At 36.4% G+C, this 21,403-nt stretch overlaps 1 protein-coding gene across 1 annotated transcript in view; it reads left to right on the top strand.

Annotated features, from left to right (window-relative positions):
- The window catches only part of ADAMTS16 (ADAM metallopeptidase with thrombospondin type 1 motif 16), a 1,625,291-nt gene that overhangs the window by 592,235 nt on the left and 1,011,653 nt on the right, over positions 1-21,403 (top strand). The window contains exon 11 of the mRNA XM_044065078.1: positions 18,922-19,017. Coding sequence (XP_043921013.1) covers positions 18,922-19,017 — 96 coding nt within the window. The remainder of the gene's footprint in view (positions 1-18,921; positions 19,018-21,403) is intronic.

Here is a 21,403-nt window from a genome sequence, read left to right as displayed (position 1 = left end):
TGGTACCCAAAAAGTACAAGAATTAGCTATAATAAGCTAATAACCACAAAAGAAAAAGGAGGCCTAGGCCTTCCCAATTTTCAATTGTACTAAGAAATTATCAATACAAGTCACATCATGCAAATAGCAAATCATGACCCAATAGGAAATGAATGGTACCCATTATGGATTAAATTATTTCACCGGGATATTATAACTTATAAAGTTATTCCAAAAATGATTCACTTCTTAAAACAAGACACTCTTAAGACAATAAAAATTCTCCCAATTTTAATAAACAACTGTGAAATTTTCAAGAAGCTACTGATATCAGTAAATTTAAAAGACACAATTATGCTTTTGCAACCAATACATAACAACCCAGATATAAAACTAGCAAACACTATGGTAAATCTAGATAAATTCCCTTTAATAAAAAATTATACAGTTTGGGATTTTTACCAATTAAAAAACCTTGCAATGGAAAATATCATGAAACTACTTAAAGCTAGCAATAAATATAAACTGATAATTAAACAAATCTTATACCTAGTAGTACTATAACCAAATATATCAATGTAGTTGAGTAAGATGTCAAGTTAGCTCAACAAGTTCTAAAATTGCTCTTAAGTAAAAAGAAAATGCTATCAAATACATATAAATTAATAAGAAATGTTAAATATCAAAGTACTATTCTCTTTTTAAAGTTTTGGAAAAGAAAAGATAACACCATAACAGACAATCAAAGGGAATCAGCTATTAGAAATACTATGACACTGTACAAAAAGTATACACACAGATCATGATCTTCAACAATGCCTACCATACACCTGTCCACCTTAACAAATTCAACCCATCCAAGTCACCCTATTGCTTATTCTGTCCTAACAAAGGGGCAGATATCCTCCACATCTTTTGGAGCTGCAAAACAGTTTATAAACTATGGTGCTCACTTAGATTCCTTTTAGAGAAATCAGGGTATTCAAAATTCATGTTGTCATGGGAAACAGCTATACTGCATATATACAAATGCAATAATAATAATTTCTCTAAGCACATTATAATAACACTATGCACCCTATTAAAAGCTTACATAGCAAAAAGACTGACCTGGACAGAATACAAAAGCATGGCGAAAAAACATATATTAGCCAAGAAGCTTTATACAAAAAGATAGAAGAAGCAAACCTAGTATCAAAGGTACTGCAAAGCATTAATTGATATTCTGTCATAAACAGTATGTTAAATACTAATTATATAAGGATAGTAAACACATCACTTTGTTGAGATTAGTAACCACAATAATTAAGGTGACATATTTATATATATGTATAGAAGGTTTAGTAGATTGTTATCATTATATAGGTTATTTACCTCTAATATTGCTCTCAGTTGTAAAATAATGTACAAGAGAACTGCTATATGATAGAAGCTCTTGGACTAACTTATAATATAGCCATATCCTCATAGTTACACAAATGGTAATTCTACCCAATTTGAATGTTAATGAGTAAAGTGGGCAATAACTATTATTACATGCTTATGGTATGCACTATGTAACATCAACTGTACCACATGTATATGTCTTGTTATCTTTTTCTGCATATTTTGTGAACAAATATTTAATAAAAAGAAATTTGATAAAAAAAAATATCTTCCCTTATTATTCTTTTATTGCTCTATATCCTACAGAATTAGCTCCCCATCTTGTTTTTTTGATAATTTTCATGTCCAACCCCATGATTTTGTATGGAATGCTGGGCTTGTTGCTAGGTGTAAGTCTAAAATTGCTTGGATCTGATATGGCCTTCCTCTGATATTGTAAATAGTTACCACCACAATTTATTTGCATATATTTTGGACATATCTGTGCATTAAATTTTGTTTTACACAACTGACAGTGTTTTAGTTAGGAATACCTTGTTTTTGCACAAGAAAAGACCAGGCATGTTATCTGGCATGTAGACCATGAGCTTTTTAATTATATTTACATCAGCAGTTATCACATCTTTAATTATTTAAGGGATGTTTCCCCTTTTGTCTGTAGCATTCTGACATATGTGTTTCCTTATTGTGATATCTGCATCAAGCCTTTTTCTGTGTCATGGGGCTGGATTTTAAAGAGCTGGTTGTGCACAGCCAGCTCTATGACGTAGAAGGATAAAGCCCTTACAAGGGTGCAGGTTAACATATTTCAGTTAGTGGCTTTGGTGTCTGTTGCGGTTGGCAGGGAATGATAGGAGTGATTGCTGCTGCTGGCTCACCCATTGGAGTGGGGTGTCAGGGTTGTGGCAGGGGGATTGTGGCATGTCAGATGGGTAACATCTAGCAGGAACATGAGATGTTCATCTATTGTACTTTGTGCCTGAACCCACGCTATCAAGTGCATTTAAGCTATGTAACAGAGGGGGATTTGGGTATCTAGGCACCGGCCTTCTTGATGGTGATCAAAAAGCTCAGAGGTGCTGTTAAGTGGGACCAGTGGTGCTTCCCAGTGGGAGAGAGTATACCACTCTCTAGGGCCACCAAGCTGGCTTGCTTCCTATCCCCAACTCACTGGAGAATGAAACACTGATTCGGATTCCTGGACAGGAATTAGTGGGCTATGGGGTTCTTGCCTAGCCTGAGACTGCCCAAATGCCATCATCCTGGAACTAATGGGCAAGTTGGATACAGCTAGATAAGCCATCAAGGAGGGTACTGGAGAAGTAAAAAAAAAAAAAAAGGAAGAAAAAAAGTAGTGGTTTATGCAGTTCCACTTAGTATAGCAAAGATCTTGTTATGTAAATCTGGAGTATTGCAGTGCCCCTCCCTGAGGTGTCTAGACATTGGACACATTGTTTCAGTAGTTCACATACACATTCCACTGTATTTTGGGTTTCCACATGGGCTGTATTATAGGCATGTATAGTGTAAGGGTTGCTTATCAGACCATGAATCTACAGCATATCCATCATAACCTGAAACACACTAAATGTTATACATGACCTGCCCCCTGCTTGTGTAGTATCGATGTGTATATACCTATCTATCTTGTGTAGTATTGATGTGTGTATATACCTATCTATCTTGTGTAGTATTGACGTGTATATACCTATCTTGTGTAGTATCGATGTGTGTATACCTGTCTTGTGTAGTATTGATGTGTATATACTTATCTATCTTTTGTAGTATTGATGTGTATATACCTATCTATTTTGTATAGTATCAATGTGTATATACCTATCTATCTTTTGTAGTATCAATGTGTATATACCTATCTATCTAGTGTAGTATTGATGTGTATATACCTGTCTATCTTGTGTAGTATCGATGTGTATATACCTATCTATCTTGTGTAGTATTGATGTGTATATACCTATCTATCTTGTGTAGTATCAATGTGTATATACCTATCATTCTTTTGTAGTATCAATGTGTATATACCTATCTATCTTGTGTAGTATCAATGTGTATATACCTATCTATCTTGTGTAGTATCGATGTGTATATACCTGTCTTATGTAGTATTGATGTGTATATACCTGTCTTGTGTAGTATTGATGTGTATATACCTATCTATCTTTTGCAGTGTCAATGTGTATATACCTATCTTGTGTAGTATCGATGTGTATATACCTTTCTATCTTGTGTAGTATCGATGTGTATATACCTATCTATCTTGTGTAGTATTGATGTGTATATACCTATCTTGTGTAGTATCGATGTGTATATACCTATCTATCTTGTGTAGTATTGATGTGTACATACCTATCTATCTTGTGTAGTATTGATGTGTACATACCTATCTATCTTGTGTAGTATTGATGTGTATATACCTATCTGTCTTGTGTAGTATCGATGTGTATATACCTATCTATCTTGTGTAGTATTGATGTGTATATACCTATCTTGTGTAGTATTGATTTGTATATACCTATCTTGTGTAGTATCGATGTGTATATACCTATCTTGTGTAGTATCGATGTGTATATACCTATCTGTATTGTGTAGTATTGATGTGTATATACCTATCTGTCTTGTGTAGTATCGATGTGTATATACCTATCTGTCTTGTGTAGTATCAATGTATATATACCTATCTATCTTGCATGCACCTTTGGTATAGGTCAGATGTGTGAAATGTATGAATCATGTGAAATGCCTGGGTGGTACTCAGGCAAATTATCACAATTATCCCAAGGATTACTGACCAACTGACAGCTCAGGTGTGGAAACCTTTCTTGTCAATGTGTAGTAAGCCCTCTGTTCCATTTGGGTCTTGATAGCAACATGTATACAACCTATAGTTCCCAGGACTTCAAGGAAAGTGGGGTATATTATAAAAAACTCTCATTGTAATGTTCTATCCTCCACCATCCCAGAGAACTGAGGCATTATATATGCTCCTTCACATGGTGTACCATTGTATTGAGAAACACTTTTCAGTATTCATGAAGCTGATTCCTGTGATATCTCTAACATGTTCTGAGGAACATCTCTGTAGATATGATATTTTATGCAAAACATACCTTAGTATGCACAGGAATAGGTAAATTATGCATTTCCCACAATTCTGCTAGTGGGTGACATACTTGACTAGATCCAATACAGAATGCCTGTCAGCATGGAACTGGTTTACATTCTGTTAGACTGTGACCTAGTAGGCATTATCTTTACCTCCTCTGCTGTTATGGGGACATGTAATGCTCAGTGTTACTGGCACTGACAGCGGCTCCCAAAAAATGTTGCTGTGCTACTGCTACTATTTCTAGCATGGAATTACACGATTTGCAATGGGTATGTGTTGCCACACAGTGTACCTATCGTATACATTTTTGAATGGGTCCATCATTTTGGGCACTTCATTTGCATATATCTCATTTGCATGTGCTTCCTCATTTCCATTTCATAATGCACATCTTAGCATGTGCTGCCTACTACGCTATTTTGATCATTGCATAATCATGCTATCTGTGTGTTGGAATCACCAACACCTTGCCCGGTGCTGCTTCCCATGATAATTTGTGCTATGCAGTCTGTCAACAAACCAAGCTGTGATGGTCTTTTCTTTCATTTCCTGCATTTCTGGGGATTGCTTCAAAAACTCAAAAGCCACAACAATGTATTGTTACAAAAAGCAGTATTTTTGGAAAAGTCAATAGTCTGTGCTTCTGACTGGCAATTTAATAGAAAGTGCTGCAAGTAAGTTTCCTTCAGTCATTCTATCCAGATTTGTTCAAAGAACACTACTTCTGCCCACCACCTGTTGATTCTGGAAATCCATCTTTGGACATCTCTTTGGATTTCACCTGGATCGTTTTTGTAACTAACTCTTGCTGGAGCCATCATAAACACAATCTCTGTTTAACAGTCATTCTGAGACATTTTAGTTTTGAACAAACTTTCTATCTTTACAACAAATAGCAAATCATATGGGTAACACACTTCTTCAAGATCGCTTCTTGTTTCTTCTTCATGACTAGACCCTTTGCTTTATTTTTAGTCCATCTTGCACTTTGATCGTAATAATATTTTTGCCTTAGCTGCCTGTCTTTCTGTCCCTTTTAACTTAGTGTTTAGACTGAAGTACGAAACGTTAGGTGGCTGCTATGAAATCTGTAACCTGTTAGTGACTGAGTTGGTAAAATACTTCCACTTGGTACCACATCAGGAATGCTGCTCCTGGGATTCATTAAAGCCTACACTAAGCGTACACCATTCAAAGTGAACAGACAACACAAGCACAACTCACACCTTCTTTCTTCTAATTTTAGTTTCCCTACTGATTTTTTTTGCAGCCTTACATATCTAGGGTAATTTATAAAGGTTACCACAAAGTGTAGACTACACAGTATAATCTTTCTGAGTGACTAGAAAACACAAAACATGTGGTAGGGATGTTCGTGAATAAAGATCATGTACACTTAATGTACCCTTAATGTAGGTGTTAATGAATCTGCTTTAAGTGTAGTAATCACACCATGATTTGAACTGTCCAACTTCACAATCTCAGGAAACCTGAAGTAACTATCTACATCAAGTTTATGCAGTCATGAAACTCAAAAACAATATTTTTTGCTTTACGTCATGGTCCTCCCAGAAATAATAACAAATCACCTCTCTGATGATTGTTATGAATACACTGCATGTTGTTCATTCCCGGGTTTTATTTTATTTGCATTGACATTCCTAGTGATTACAACACATCATAAACTCTGTCTTTACATTTCACAGTTCCAAAGTGTTTCATGTATTGTTGCCAACATTGCTTTCCTTGGGTTATTTTGAATCAGCTGATTTTGTCTCTGGCTTAAATGTATGTTTGTATTTCTTTCCTCACAACAGATATGTATTCTGACCAGCCTTTAATTGTCACATTTTGAGCATGCTCATCTCTCCACCACTGTCAGTATAGTGCTAAAACCATTTAAGTCTCTTTTTAATGGGGAGTAGTGGACTATTTTAACTTCTTGTTCCTCCATAATCCAGTTTCTTTTTTCCTATGGTAAAAATGAATTATTCCACATATCTGCAATATGCACATTATTAATGTTTAGACTTTACATCTAATTCAGGCTTCTATAGTCCCAACAACATTCTTTGAAATTTTACTGTTGATTTGTATAGTGATTTCTCAAATGTACTTTGCACTGGATTATTGACAGAACTTTTTACAACCATATACTAAAACTATTTTTCTCATGAATTAACTTTTCTTTGGCCTTCCATAAAGGCTCTTAATCCATAAACAACTCATTTGCCTTCTTCCAGAATATCTGCATCATTTCATAACTGCAGTCTACTTATGGGAGTTACTTGTTTATGCCAAAATACTTTACTGTGAATGCTTCACTTCCTGTTTAATTTCAAAACTCTATTGTTGTTTTATACTTCATTACCATTTCATATCATGTTCTATTAATGTGCTTAATACCAGTTTATAGCTGACATATTTTGAATAAACTTTGAAATATACTACATTATTTCAAGATGTTTCATGACCACCTGCTTGCCTTCAGGAGGTTTCAAGTCTTCAAATATGAAAATATATCAGATGAGGGGAGGAACATTAAATGATCCCCCATTGGGGATTGCATATTTTCCAATACTTGTTAAGCCCATTAAAAGCAAGACTGCTGCTCCATGGCAGTATAACAAAATGCCATGAAATATGGATAAAAAAAGGAATGACCAGCATCTTGGTTATGCTTGATAATGTTACAGGAATGATATGGTTAGCAAACATAATAAGAAAAATAATAATAATAAATAAAAATAATTCTCAGTTAATGAAAGTAACTTCAACAGCAGTTACTAGGACATATTATTTCTCTTCCTTTCACTAAATAAGGCTGTTAAAAAGCTGTGCATATCGAAAGTGGGTGGAAAAAATAAATAATGAAAAGAACTACAGTGCCAAGAGCAGTTAGAATGATTTATTTGTGTGTGTGTTTTGCATATGTGTGTGTGCATGTGAGACACATACACATAAACATGGAAAGACAACTGCCATATTTGTCTTTATCTGGAGGCTACGAGACAGGGCAGGTTAAATCGATTTCTGCTCTACACAGCTACCCTGTGCAATAGCATAGACCACACTTGTAAACACAGTTATGCACACTGGAGAAGCACTCTGACACTTAATGCACAGTCGTGCAGAGATGCACAGTATCATACATACACACACATATTCAAATCTAGTACCTGCACACTCTGCAGCCACAATCTCCCCAATCATACCAGCCACAGCTGATGTCATTTAGTGATCAAACACACATGACCATAAATATGCATAAACTCATGCACTCTGTACTTACTGTAAGCATTCATATACAACCCGTTACAGACTCTCTCACACACACACGCACACACACACACACACACACACACACACACACACACACACACACACACACACACACACACAATCACTCAGTATGTGATACAACTTCTATAGAAGTATTGTTAAGAAATTTCATTGAGAGGGATGTCTTAAGGTGAGCTTGAGCTTTTAGGAGAAACAGAAGTAATTTGTTTTTTTTTTGGGGGGGGGGAGTGGTTAGGAGAAATGGTTTTCACTGAGTTGGTTTTTGATTGAGTTAAAGACTTTTTGAGTGATGGATTAAAGATGGGGTAGATTATATGAAGCATGGATGATAGTGGCATCATCTGCGTATTGTATGAGTTTCAACTGAAGGAAGAATGAATACATACTGTTAATAAAGTTGAAAAAGAAGGTCCAGGTATGGTGCCTTGGGGGACTCTGATATTAACTGTGAGAAAAGGAGTGAAAGTGGAGAGCCACTTAACAGATTGTTGATGATTAGTAAAGTAGCTGGAAAACTAGTTGAGTAGTACTGAAATGTCCAAGACCAGACATTTTAGAGAGACATTTGGAGTGAGATAATGTATCAAAGGCTTTGGAGAGATTCAAAAAGAAGGTAGATGCTAAGTTATTATTATATCTAGCTTTAATGATTGTGATTGTGTATAAGAAAGATATTAGAGGAGTTGTGCCGTGGTTTGGATCATGTTAGGTGGGAGTTAAAAGATTTTTATGGAGTAGATATTCTAGTAGTTGTTTATGGATGCATTTCTCTAATATCTTTGAGAGGGGAGACATGATTGCAATAGTTTTGTAGTTAGTAGTATCAGTGGAGTTACCTGCTTTGTAAAGTGGGATGATAGCAATTGTTTACAGAGAGATGGGACAAGCGATTCTTGAATAAATCTATTGATTAAGATGGAGACTGGGTAAGCAATAGTGGGTGTAGCTAGTTTTAGGTATTCAACTGGAAGATTGTCAGCTGGGGATGAACAGGGTTTACGGTACATAGTAGGGATTTTATGTAGGAGATGGGAACAGATTTCAAAGTGAAAATAGTTTTCTTAGAGAAGGGAGTATGTAGTGGTATAGGGCTGGATTTTTGTCAGTTTGGGGTAAGGGTAGTTAGAGTCAATGAACTGAGACTGGAATTTAAGAGACATTTCTAAGGTGAGCTGTCAAGGCAAGAGTTGGGAATGATGGATATACCAGTGTGTAGGATTTTGTTTATGGTGTTCCAGAACTTTGCGTGGTTACTTTCTTCTTTATTGTGGGATGAGATAGTGCTTTTTCTTTTCTTCAGTAACTTGTGTTTTGTACTTGTTTATAGGTTTAAAGGAGGACAGGGATTGTTCTTTCAGCCATCCCTTTTGTGCATTAAGCTACTGCTGTAGTGCAATATCGAAGGTGTTTGTTGAGATTTAACTCTAGTTTTTCTAGGAAGAGTTATGCTGCTAAGAATATCCAGAAATGTTGATATGAATTTTGAAACCATCTCATCTAATAGTAAAGTATAGAGGATGGACCATCTTATCAAAGGAAGTTTGATTTGAACTGAAGTTAAGAAGGTTGCAGCCTTCATTAGAGTAATTCTGTGATACTAAGCTAGGGAATAGGGATAATTTAAGATGCATAAAGAACCTATCATAATGACCAAGAAAATGTATTTCTCATTACTATTTCAAACTTGTTTTCCTTCCTTCGTTTTCTTGTGCTGGGAAGTTAGACTGAAATGTATTTTCCTCATTTTTAGATCATAAAAAGAGGGTTGCTGCAGGTCAGAAAACAGTAAATGTAGAATAAATCCCCCATATAATGTAGATAGCATATATTCCTATGAACACATAGATACCAGGAGGCTTGTTTCACTGGCAGTTAACTTTATTTATGTATTTATTTATTTTTATTGGGTAAGCACATTTATCACATTTGGTTATTTCCAGGCTCAGCCTGGGTTACATACATAGTTACAACAGTAACATAACATTAAAGGTATAATTAAATCATAGTGACAAGACATGACCTAGATGTGAAAATATTCACATATTTACAATAAGATTTAAAAATACTCTAGCACTCAGGAGCATTCTACCTTCTCCAGGGATGATGCCACAATACAAACAGAAGATAAGATTTTAATAAGTAGCCTAGCTTTTGGTGTCATTCAAAGGGGTTACAATATTTGCCAGCTTTGGGGGATATGGTTCACAGACATCCCTACCTTGCTTGGGAAGGTTTGCACCTGTTCCTGTGTGAGTTTTGAATATTGGAGAAAACCTCATCTGCAGTCATAGTGCCTATTTTAGGCATTGCCAACCTGATAAACCATCTGACATAGCAAAACCAGCCCAAGAAAATCTAAAGGTGTTGTTGCTTAATGCCAGGAATCTAAAGGCAAAACTCTACTCCCTACAAGTTCTCCTCATCCTGGAGAATATAGACATTGGTACAGTTATTGAGTCATGGTTTAAAAGTCACAGGAAGCACCCTGGCAGTGCAGGGCTATAATGATTAAGGACAATCTTTGCACAGAAAAGGACAAAAGGTGATGGTGTCTCACCTTAGATCAAAAACAAGTACGCCTCAAAGCTTATCAAACATCATGACTTGCTTGAGCTTTTCCACATCCAAATTGCCATTAGCAAAGTCATATAAAAGTACCTTGCAAGCTATAGGGCCCCCTGTGCAACTCAGAAAACTCAAAACATATACTTAAATATACTGGAGACACTTCACATTCAACCTGTCACCATATTCAAAGGTGACTTTAAATAGCCCACTATAAACTGGGAATCGTACATGACCCTAAACATGCAAGCCCAGAGGTCGCTGGATTTTGTAAACATAAACACCTTGAACCAGTTCGTCAATATGCAGACTTGATGTGCTCATATCCTTGACCTGGTCCTCACAAGGGGGTAACATTGCACCCATTCATTGTAATGTCCACACTCATCATGTCAGTCCATAAAGCTGTCTCCTTTGAAATAAAAATAAAACAAGGGAACTTTAGGAATTATTCTTAGGCAAATGTTTTACTATTCAGTGACACCCTAGCAACATTTTAAACCATCCCCAAACCCTGACAACAGTGGTGCCTAGGTTGCATTATTCACAAAAGCCCTGTAAAATTATTTTATTGGCTGAAGAGAGACAGCTATACCTACCCTGAGTAAGCACAGGACAAACTCAAAAAACAAGCTAGCCTGGTGGAATCCCAGCATTAATAGGTTGTATAGCAAATGGAAGAACAACTTGGAAAAATTAGGAAATGCAATGCCCAGTAATGTAAAAACTCACTCATAAAATGTAAATAGCAGCTCAGATGACTACTGAAGTCTACAAAGCAAAATCTGAGATACAAAATACCCTCTTAGGCAGGGACAGTCACATGGCATTCTTCATCTATGTCTGTACCCTTAAAGGCAATACTCAACAGTGTGCCAAACTAATTTTAAATGTGGTCACCTATACTAAGACAGAAGATATAGAAAATATACTGACTGACAAATTTAGATCTAATTTTACCCCTTCCCAGATACCCATCATTAACTCTCCCAGCTATCATTATGGAATAGGTCCTCAGTGCACTCTTCAAGGCCAAGAACACTACACCAAAGGGCCCTGATAATATCCCAGGATGTCTCTTTAATAGTATGAAACATGACCTATTAGGCCCACTAGAATCACTGTTTTAATTAAGGGCATGCATGCTTTATTGTTAGTGAATGGAGAACTGCAGTTGTCATCCTTCTGCACAAGAGTGAGCCTTCTACTGACACAGGTAGCTGCAAAACCATAAGTCTGAATAGTCTCCTATGGAAAGCCATGGAAAGAGTTATCATGGAGATGACAAACAAAGAAATAGGAAACCTTCAGTCACTGGATCCAATCCATCATGAGATCATTCTGTGTTATGAAACTTGTAAATGATGATAGGTGACCTAAGTGTAAGGATGCCATTGTTCTTTGTACTCTGACCTTATCAGAATAATCATTGAATAGTATGACTCATTCATTAGTTACCTGAACAGGCATATGTAACATCTGGAGCAGCTTTAGAGGTTCCTCATGAAAAGAATACAGGGTATAAATATCATGTTTTACATGGACTATCTGCAAGCCCATTTATTATAATCAATCTCCTACACACTACTGAGTGACGATCTATGTCTGACCTACAAGAAACGTTATCTGATCCCACTCTGATGGATCTGTTGCACATCTGCAAAACAAATAGCATCAGAATTCCTGACCTAGAGACCTAAACCTCATCTGCAACATAAATAGGACATGTTAGGGATACATACATGTGTCTCAGAGATTACACCTTCTCTGGAAGAGGCTTTCCATCCATGTGAAGTGGAGTTCTTTCCTAACCCAATTCAAGTGTAACTTGAACTTGTGGATGGGGGATTGGAAATGTGCCCGCAGTCTGCTGCCTATGGGTCTATTAGACAGAGGTAGGCTGTAAATGCTTGATGCCCTTGCCTAAGCCTACATATACCCTAAAAATAACCCTAGGGTATCAAAACCTGTCAGATACATTTGGGAAGCATGAGCAGGCCATTAGCCTAGTAATCACCTATGAACATATGAGGAATCCGGCCAAAGACATTAGTCCCAAGACTTTATTGGTCAATGTTCAGGCTTCAGTAAAATAACAGACAGAAGACATTTCAGAGTGAACTTATTAATAATCCAAAAGAGGGAAATTTATTCTGAAAGCTTGTCTGTTACCTTTTTATTAAAAAGTCTGATAGCTGTCTGTGTGAAGGGTTGCCCTCATATGTGAAGATTGTGGAATCTAATGGTCAGTAAGGTAGCAGGGAGAAAAATCACTGAAGCAAACAAAAAATGAGTGAAACAGGTAAAAGAGAATTAGATTTTCAGATTACAGTGAGAATTATACGAGCCTAAAGACTGAATAGGACAGACTTGGAAGGGAGAAAGCTTCTCACAGAAGGCAGGAGGTTCATTTTCTAGTAATGCACCTGGGCAACAATGATTTGATAAAAAGAACCTGGTAGAAAACAAAGAAAATTACCAGCGAAATGTTTTGGACATGTCAAGACTTTGGGCACAAGTGAGAGTTTTCAGAGGAGCTGACAATATTCTTTACCATTGTATCCCAGTAGGTTAGAAGAAGGGCTTTAACTTCTGGCTCAGGCAATGAACAAAAGTGGAAGGCTCAGATTTAGAAAGTGTATCGATTTGATTATTTCTTTAAAATGGGGCAGATGGGGCAGAAAAAGTCAAACATGGATAGGAGTCAATGTTGAGAGAGGACAAAGAGGTAAGGCGAACATTGGGCAGCACAAGAATGCAGTTTGAGAGGAAGGAATCAGGACATTAAGAGCAAGCAGGAAGGAGTTATGATAAACAATGCCAGAGTTATAATTAGGAAGAGGCACAGATGTAAACAGGATCACTGAAGTTAACATAGTGAGTGAGTAACTGAAACCCTGGGGAGGAGGTAAAAGTGGCTGTCACAAGAGGCCCCAGGATATCAGCCACTTCAGGCAGGACTTATAGTGGGAGTCTGCATGAGATAAGACATTGAAGTCACAGAAACAGAAGAGGTAGCAGGGAGGAAGTAAGGACATCAAGGATAAACAGTTCACAGGCAGTCAGAGTAGAAGGAAGAGAGAATCTGGTTATTGGAGGAAATATTTTGATGAGCAGACACAATGAAAAGATAAGGAGTAGAACGAAAGGTAGGGGGCATGAAAAAAGGGTTGTTCTTGTGGAAGATACCATTTTTTAAGAAGAAGGCTGGAGTTTTCATGCATCTAAATCTGTGAGGGAAAATGTACTTGTTGAAGTACAAAATAGGGTGGGATTTATTTATCTAGTGCATAATGGCATGAGGTCATAGAGAATTGTAGATATTGAACTTACTAAGAATGAAAGATTAGAGACATACATTTCTGTAAGTACAGCCTTGTCAGTAATGCCTGTGTTACTGTATGGTTTACAATGGGAGAAGATGAAGGTGGACAGATGAGTATTACCAGTGCATGGGACTTTATGAAGGCAGATTACTAGTGACTGGGAGAACTTTATAGGGGAGGAATGAGGAAATGGAGAGACAGGATGACAGACAGACAAACAGACTCAGTGACAGAGAATGAGATGGATATTAAAGGAACAAAAGCTGTTGATGAAAGTTAAAGTTTATAGGCAGTCATTTACAAGGGACAATGCAGAGAGAGAGAGAGAGAGAGCAAGACGAGTAAAACAAAGAAACTAGTGTGATTCATCAGGGAAGCAAAAGAGATAGTCAAAGCAAGGGAAAGTACATTCCAAATGCTGACAAGGAAGGCAGAAGAGGGTAAACAGGAATACAGGGCAATACAAAAAAGAAGGACATCAAAGGTGGTAAGAAATGCCAGGGCATAAATGAAAAGAAATTTAATAGTAGAAATCAAACAGGAGAAGACATGTTTATGTAGGTTCATAGGTGATTCTTCTCAGAGATTGGGTGAGCAATGAGGATTTTTAAAAAGCAGAAATTCTTAATATGTTTGCAACAGACCTAACAAGAGACGGAGGCATTGACAAAGTGGGAGGGTGGAAGCAATGGAAAGCACAATTTAAGCTATCAAAGAGGTTAAAGAAATTTCAGAAAAGGCCCAAGACCTTGACAGTATACATCTTAGGATCATAAAGAACTTGGCAAGTGTGCTTGAAGATACCATCATGGAGCTTTCTTGCTGGTTGCTTGGCAGCAGGGTTCTCTCATTTTTAAAAGATTATAAAGTGATACAAGTTTGCAAACGGGGCTCAGAAAGTAATTCATGCAGTTACAGACCAATAATTTTCTCATCACTAGAAGGAAAAGTGATTCAGAAGATACTGAGGCAAAGTGTAGTTGGTTTCCTAAATCTCCTAAAGGAATGTAATTGGCATGTTTTACATAAGTCATGTCAGTACAACTTAATTCAGCTTGATGGCTAAGCTACACTGCATCTTGACAAAGAACCCCATGTAAATGCAAAAGACAAGAACAACTGGAATCCAAAAACGTACCACAGAGCCCTTGTACCAGCAACAACAAGTAGGTAGTCTTAACGAATTTATTTATCACAAACGTTTTCGCCGCACAAAGGTGCAGCTTCCTCAGAGAAAACAAATTAACAATGAGGTAAAAGTGCACGCCCCTTTTATACAAAGCAAAAGGGAAATGACAACATGGTAAGGTGAAACTCATTGTAGTAATTGGTAAACAAGTAAAAGCCTTCACAAGAACAACTTATTCCTCAAAGAGAAAATGCAAACATTAATTCATGTTAGTAATAAGCATTTCAAAGTGTGGAATGTTACCAAAGAAATAAACATAAAATTTAAAATGACATATTTAAAATTCTTAAAATATGTGAAAGAAATCATAACGTTAAAGTAAAAATTCAACATAAAAAGTCATTCAAATAGCAACTCATAAAAAAGTAAGTATAATATGCAGTAATGGATTAAATCTTAGTAGAAAAGTAATGGTAATCCATTATAAGTATGAACCATAATGAGCAACTGTGTACCTTAAAGGTATTATTGTATAACCAACAATAATAACTAAAATCTAGGCAATATTTAACATGAGAGGTGCTACAACAAAGGCACGTCACATGAAGTCAGAAACAAAAAAATGTTGTATATTTTAAAAAAAATTTTGTATATTTTAAAAAAATTCTTTATGTATGCATAAGAAAGTAAGGAATATCTACAAAGGGGGTACTACCTTAAATAGCTCCTCAATTTGAGTACTGCTGAGATGTTACAGTTTTCATTTAAACCCGGGTAGCAAAATGCGTCTAAACGCAGTTGCCACTCCAGTTCACGTACTTCTAAGAGTAGAGTTATTGGGCCTCCCCGGATGTTATTAGTCACTTGATCTATGGCCATAAACGAGAAAGAGTGCCCAGGGTGGTTGGCAATGTGTTTAGCCAAAGCGTTAACGTCAGAGTTTTTCTTAATTGCATACATATGCTCATAGACACGGTCCCTAAGTCTGCGATCAGTCTTTCCCAGATAAAATGAGGGACAGCAATCACAAAGAGCCAAGTATACAACTGATCTACTTTCACAGTTGAGTGGAGCTTGGATTAAAAACTTCCTGTCCCTTATAGTGTAGGTCTGCCCTACCTTCATTTTGTTTCTGACTTCATGTGACGTGCCTTTGTTGTAGCACCTCTCATGTTAAATATTGCCTAGATTTTAGTTATTATTGTTGGTTATACAATAATACCTTTAAGGTACACAGTTGCTCATTATGGTTCATACTTATAATGGATTACCATTACTTTTTTACTAAGATTTAATCCATTACTGCATATTATACTTACTTTTTTATGAGTTGCTATTTGAATGACTTTATGTTGATTTTTACTTTAACGTTATGATTTCTTTCACATATTTTAAGAATTTTAAATATGTCATTTTAAATTTTATGTTTATTTCTTTGGTAACATTCCACACTTTGAAATGCTTATTACTAACATGAATTAATGTTTGCATTTTCTCTTTGAGGAATAAGTTGTTCTTGTGAAGGCTTCTACTTGTTTACCAATTACTACAATGAGTTTCACCTTACCATGTTGTCATTTCCCTTTTGCTTTGTATAAAAGGGGCGTGCACTTTTACCTCATTGTTAATTTGTTTTCTCTGAGGAAGCTGCACCTTTGTGCGGCGAAAACGTTTGTGATAAATAAATTTGTTAAGACTACCTACTTGTTGCTGGTACAAGGGCTCTGTGGTACGTTTAAAGAACCCCATGTACTTGGTATGACTGAACTTATGTAAGACCTTTGGCTCTCATGACACTGACAGGCCAATGACAAAGGAATTGGTGAAGCTAAGAGAAAGAGTGGCAGCATGTCAGGAAGCAAAAACAGGTGGTAAGGGGCCTTTATCAAAACCGAAGTGGTGAGTGTGGCCCTACAAGGGTCAGTCATAGGCCCACTACTGCTCTGAATTTTTGCACAAGACATTTTGACATTACTGACACAATATTCTTGTTTGTGGAAGATACTAATAGGTGGGGCATTGGGAATCTCATTTGAACCTTCTAAGGGTTATAATGAGATAACCACACTGGATGGTAAGTACTAGCTTAAGTATAATACAGAAAAATGGAAGATACTACAGCTGGGATCCAAAGAGGCATTCAAGCTGGGAATCTATACATTGGAAAGTAATTTTACTCAGAAATAGCAGTGGATAAACTGAACAGGCATAGTTGACTTCAAGTGGTTGACTGGGGTAGGCGTTGTAGAAGTTAGCTGCACAAAAAAAAGGACAGCCCAGGTGGATATTCTTGTCTTTACTCACAATCACCATATACAATTTTATGTGTCAGCAGTCCTCTATGACTCCCTTTATATGTTTCAATCCTCTTATTGACTCATCTGCAGGTGGTACCTATGGTGCTATTTTATTTCTGCTTGCCTTAAGGGTCTTGGTGCTTCTTTTGAAGTACACAGCACATTTCTTAATAAGGACACTTTCATAAGATGCAGGACAATCTTCAGCTTCTCACTTTCAATTCTGCATATTCATTTTTTTTTTCTGTACCTTGAGGCTCAATAGTTAATGTTTTGCTACATCAGCAGTGGCTCTCAGGCACAAGTGAATCTTGTATTTTTATAGCCGGATGGTGTTTTGATGTTTGTACTTCAAACTTTAATTCATATGCACTAACAACATCTGTTTCCTTGTCTAGTCCTGTTAGCATCAAGGCCAAATAAATGCTAAAATCCTGCAGCATGTAACTTATCCATGCAGGGCAGACTTTAGTGTAGCACTCTCCCATTAAAATACTGTCATTGTTTTGGGTTTCCATCATTTCTAGCTTCTCGCCTTCATCAGTTGAGAAACCATTGCATGGAATTGTTTTAGGAATTTTGTTAATCTTAAAGGTTGTATACCTACTTTTGACTTTCTGTTGTAGTAAGTGTTGGTTAATTTCAAAGATTTTAGAATTTCTGTAGACTTTTTGTTGCAATGCAGTGACTGCTACTTATGTTTTAAATAAACGTACACATTATAAATAATTTCATCCGCTCCTGAAATCACTGTCAAGGACAGTGTTCAAAATGTTAATGTCATAACTTAATATTACTTTCATTAGTCGTCTTCTTCTCAATATGTTCCCACTAAGCCATGCCTCTTTTGCTTTATTTTTTCTGTAAAATTGAAACCGCCCTTCTAAAAGCTCAGATTGCATGTTTTTTAATCTATTTGATTTCAATAATATCCTGTATTTTTCTGTCATTTTCTGTACTGCTTCTTGGAAGCCCTGATTGTGGCTGAAAAAAAAAAGGTCTTCAGATCAACATACCCACCTGGTTATCAATTTCAGTAAGGAAAAAAAATAAACATTTTTGACCTGCTAATTTGAAATACACTGTAAAAGGCATCATTATGTAAAATGTAGGAACATATTGTATTAGGATATCTTTTAAAGATGCCATTATGAGAATGACTTCCTCCTTTACAGCGTTTTGATCATGGTATGCACTTCAGTAAATATTATGTGTACTTTCCATTTCATTTTTCTGTTTTTTCCTTCCTGTGACAAAGAAGTAATACTCAAGGGATGGACAGTGAAAGTGTGATTTCATTCATGTGTCAATCTAATTAGAATGACTGATGCTAATTGGCTCAGCTCTGTGTGGACAAAAGGTTAATGATAGAACCTGCTATAAGATGCTCTGCAGATGGTTTGCAGTTATTGTTAAGTCCTAGTTTGTCTTTTCTGGAGCATGAGATGCAAACTTTATCTAATTCTCTGTACTTTAGAAAAGTTAAATATATACTAAGATTGTCATTCTGTATCATTTCAGGTTACAAGTGCGATTAGTGAACCAGAAGCAAACTGAGTAGACAGACTGAAATCAATAGCCTATAAAGGAGAGTTGTTTCTCTCTTCATTTATGCAATGATTGGGAAAATGATTTAAATCAAACAGGACTTCCTTTTGGTCAGTTTGCTTTTTTTTGCATTTACTATAGGTTTCATCTTTGTCATGTAAGTGAATGCAGGACATAGGATTATTCCCAGCTACAGCTTGTCTTACAATTAATTGTATAAATGACTGCAGTATTAACAGTTTTGTGGTTTCTGTTTTGTTGTAGGATGTTTGCAAAGCACTTTGGTGTCATCGAGTTGGCCGAAAATGTGAAACCAAATTTATGCCAGCTGCTGAAGGTACTGCTTGTGGTCCTGACATGGTAAGACATGAAAATATTTTACCATGGATCTATTCCTCATTGCACAGTTTTGTAGAAACCACTTGTCCATCTCCCAGTATTTAGAGCATTCATATTTACTTAATATCAGTACTAATGTTATTTTTTAGATGTTGTACTCCTAATGCTTCATTTAAGTTTTCTGTAGAAAGATTTAACTATGAATGCACTTGGAGAATGAGCCAGTGTAAGGTGCGTACTGGTAATTCCCCCCACTGCACCTAACATTTCAGACTTGCTTCTCACATTTTTGAGGACTTCTGATTTTATAACTTTCTGTTGTTGTGAGATTACAGTATATATGATTGTACTGTGTGAAATGACTAGGACTGTCCTCTGCAGTATATGATTGCATTAGGGCATGTTTCTTACACTTAAGTACTGTTCTACTCATTCATTGCATTCAAAGTCTCGTGTGAGTGTGTGTGTGTGTTGTGTGTTTGTGTGTGTGTGTGTGTGTGTGTGTGTGTGTGTGTGTGTCTGTGAATGCATTTGCTTGTGTGTGTGTATGCTTGTGTGTATGTGCATATGCATATGTGTGAGTGTATGTGCATACATGTATATGTGTGTGTGTGTGTGTTTGTATTTGTGTGTATGTGCATATGCATACATGTGTGTGTATGTGCATATGCGTACGTGTGAGTGTATGTACGTGCATGCATATATGAGTGTGTGTGTGTGTGTGTGTGTGTGTGTGTGTGTGTGTGTGTGTAAGCCCAAGGGATTGCCAGGGCTGACCTACGAGTTCCCATTTCCCTTAAGTCTGCAGTGCATCTCAATTTCTCCCTTGTGGATAAGTGCTCAGACTTGAAGTCATACAGTGATAAAGCCATAATTAGACCCCAGATTACCTAAGATAGAATAATAGTCAATGCCATGGAGGAACCAAACCAACACTTGAAGCAGAACATCTGTTTTAAATATACTTGAGTCATACTACTATGCTGAAATGTCTGTCACAACATGTATCTTATATCAGCTCTGGATTCGTCTGGTCCCTGTGTTCTTCACCTTCCATGGCTCATATAGCAGAAGTGATATAATTGGACTCCCTGCTGGGCTTACTGCTGGAGAAGTACCCAGCTCATATTCACACAGCTCACTGTGTACAATGCAAAAATAGTATACAAGTCATAGCAATATATTCATATGTCAATGAGGTTTAGGCTGTTACTATAGCAACCTTGTGACACCAAACACATAGTCTGTCCTTGCAAGGAGCTGCTAAAAACATCTGGAGACTTATAGTATATGTAGAATGTTCAACTAATTAAAGGTTTCATCTCAATGCAACCTAGAACGAAACTATAATCTGCTGACATTAGATCTACAATAAATAAATAATCAAAACAATGTTTAAATCCACAGTTAATAAAAAAAAAAAGTGTCCTGATACTTTTAACTTCAGTCCTGTGTTCCACATTCCTCATCTAATTTCAGGCCATCCCTCAGTAAAAGGAATGGTCCCACTAAAAGAAACATGCTGCCCAGTTTTCTGACTGCACAGTGCTCTATATAGCTGCAAAAATAAAAAGTGCAGTCTGTTCTATAAAAACACGCAGAATCCAATACATTCAGTCTGTTGCAGTGAGTGATTGCTTAGTTTTAAGTGGCCTACAGTATCAGGACAGCTAAGATGTAATAAAATAAAATAAAGTGACTACCACTGTGTTCTTTAAAAATAAGATGTAAATAGCTTATTTTTGCTGGGAGACCAGTGATTAAAACAATATTTTTCTTTCTTTAACACTATATATTTTTTGCAAAGTTGAAACTCTGCTTCCATTGTGCTTATTTGTGTTTTCCTGTCTGCAGTGAACATGCACATAATTTTACTACTTTTAGCATCTAGATAACTAGCAGTCCCCATTTACTGTTTAATTTCTAACCCTAATATTCTTCCATAGAAGGCGATCTTATGTTTTGAGGTCATGATGTCATAAATGACCAGGCTGTGGAACATATCTTCCAGCTGTCTCTAATCTTCAAGAATATCCCTAATTTTTGTCCTTTGTTATCTAAAATTAGATATTTTTGAGAAAACATTATAGATTGCTCTCAGCAAACATTTTTAATCATAGCAGTGACTATTTTCTATTAGTTCAGAAAAAAAATATCAATTCACGTTCTCTTTTTCTGTAAACTTTCTAAGTTAATAGTATCAGTTTATTAAAATGTCCCTAATTTGTGGGGTGGATGAAGTTTTTTCTTTCTTTTTTTTTTTTTTTTGATTTGTCTCTAATTGTGAAGGTAAAATGTTGAGAACATCACTTTAAAATCACATTTCCTTCAGTACATTATTTAAGGGTTTGAAGATGCTTTTTAGTTCTGGGAAGGTGGAATTCAGAATGTATGAATAACGGGGATC

This window comes from Protopterus annectens, chromosome 3.part0 (genome assembly GCF_019279795.1).
Source record: "Protopterus annectens isolate FY-2018-M chromosome 3.part0, PAN1.0, whole genome shotgun sequence".
Classification (NCBI taxonomy): Eukaryota; Metazoa; Chordata; order Ceratodontiformes; family Protopteridae; genus Protopterus; species Protopterus annectens.
The sequence above is the reverse complement of the archived record's forward strand: the minus strand, read 5'-3'. Positions and strand labels throughout refer to the sequence as shown.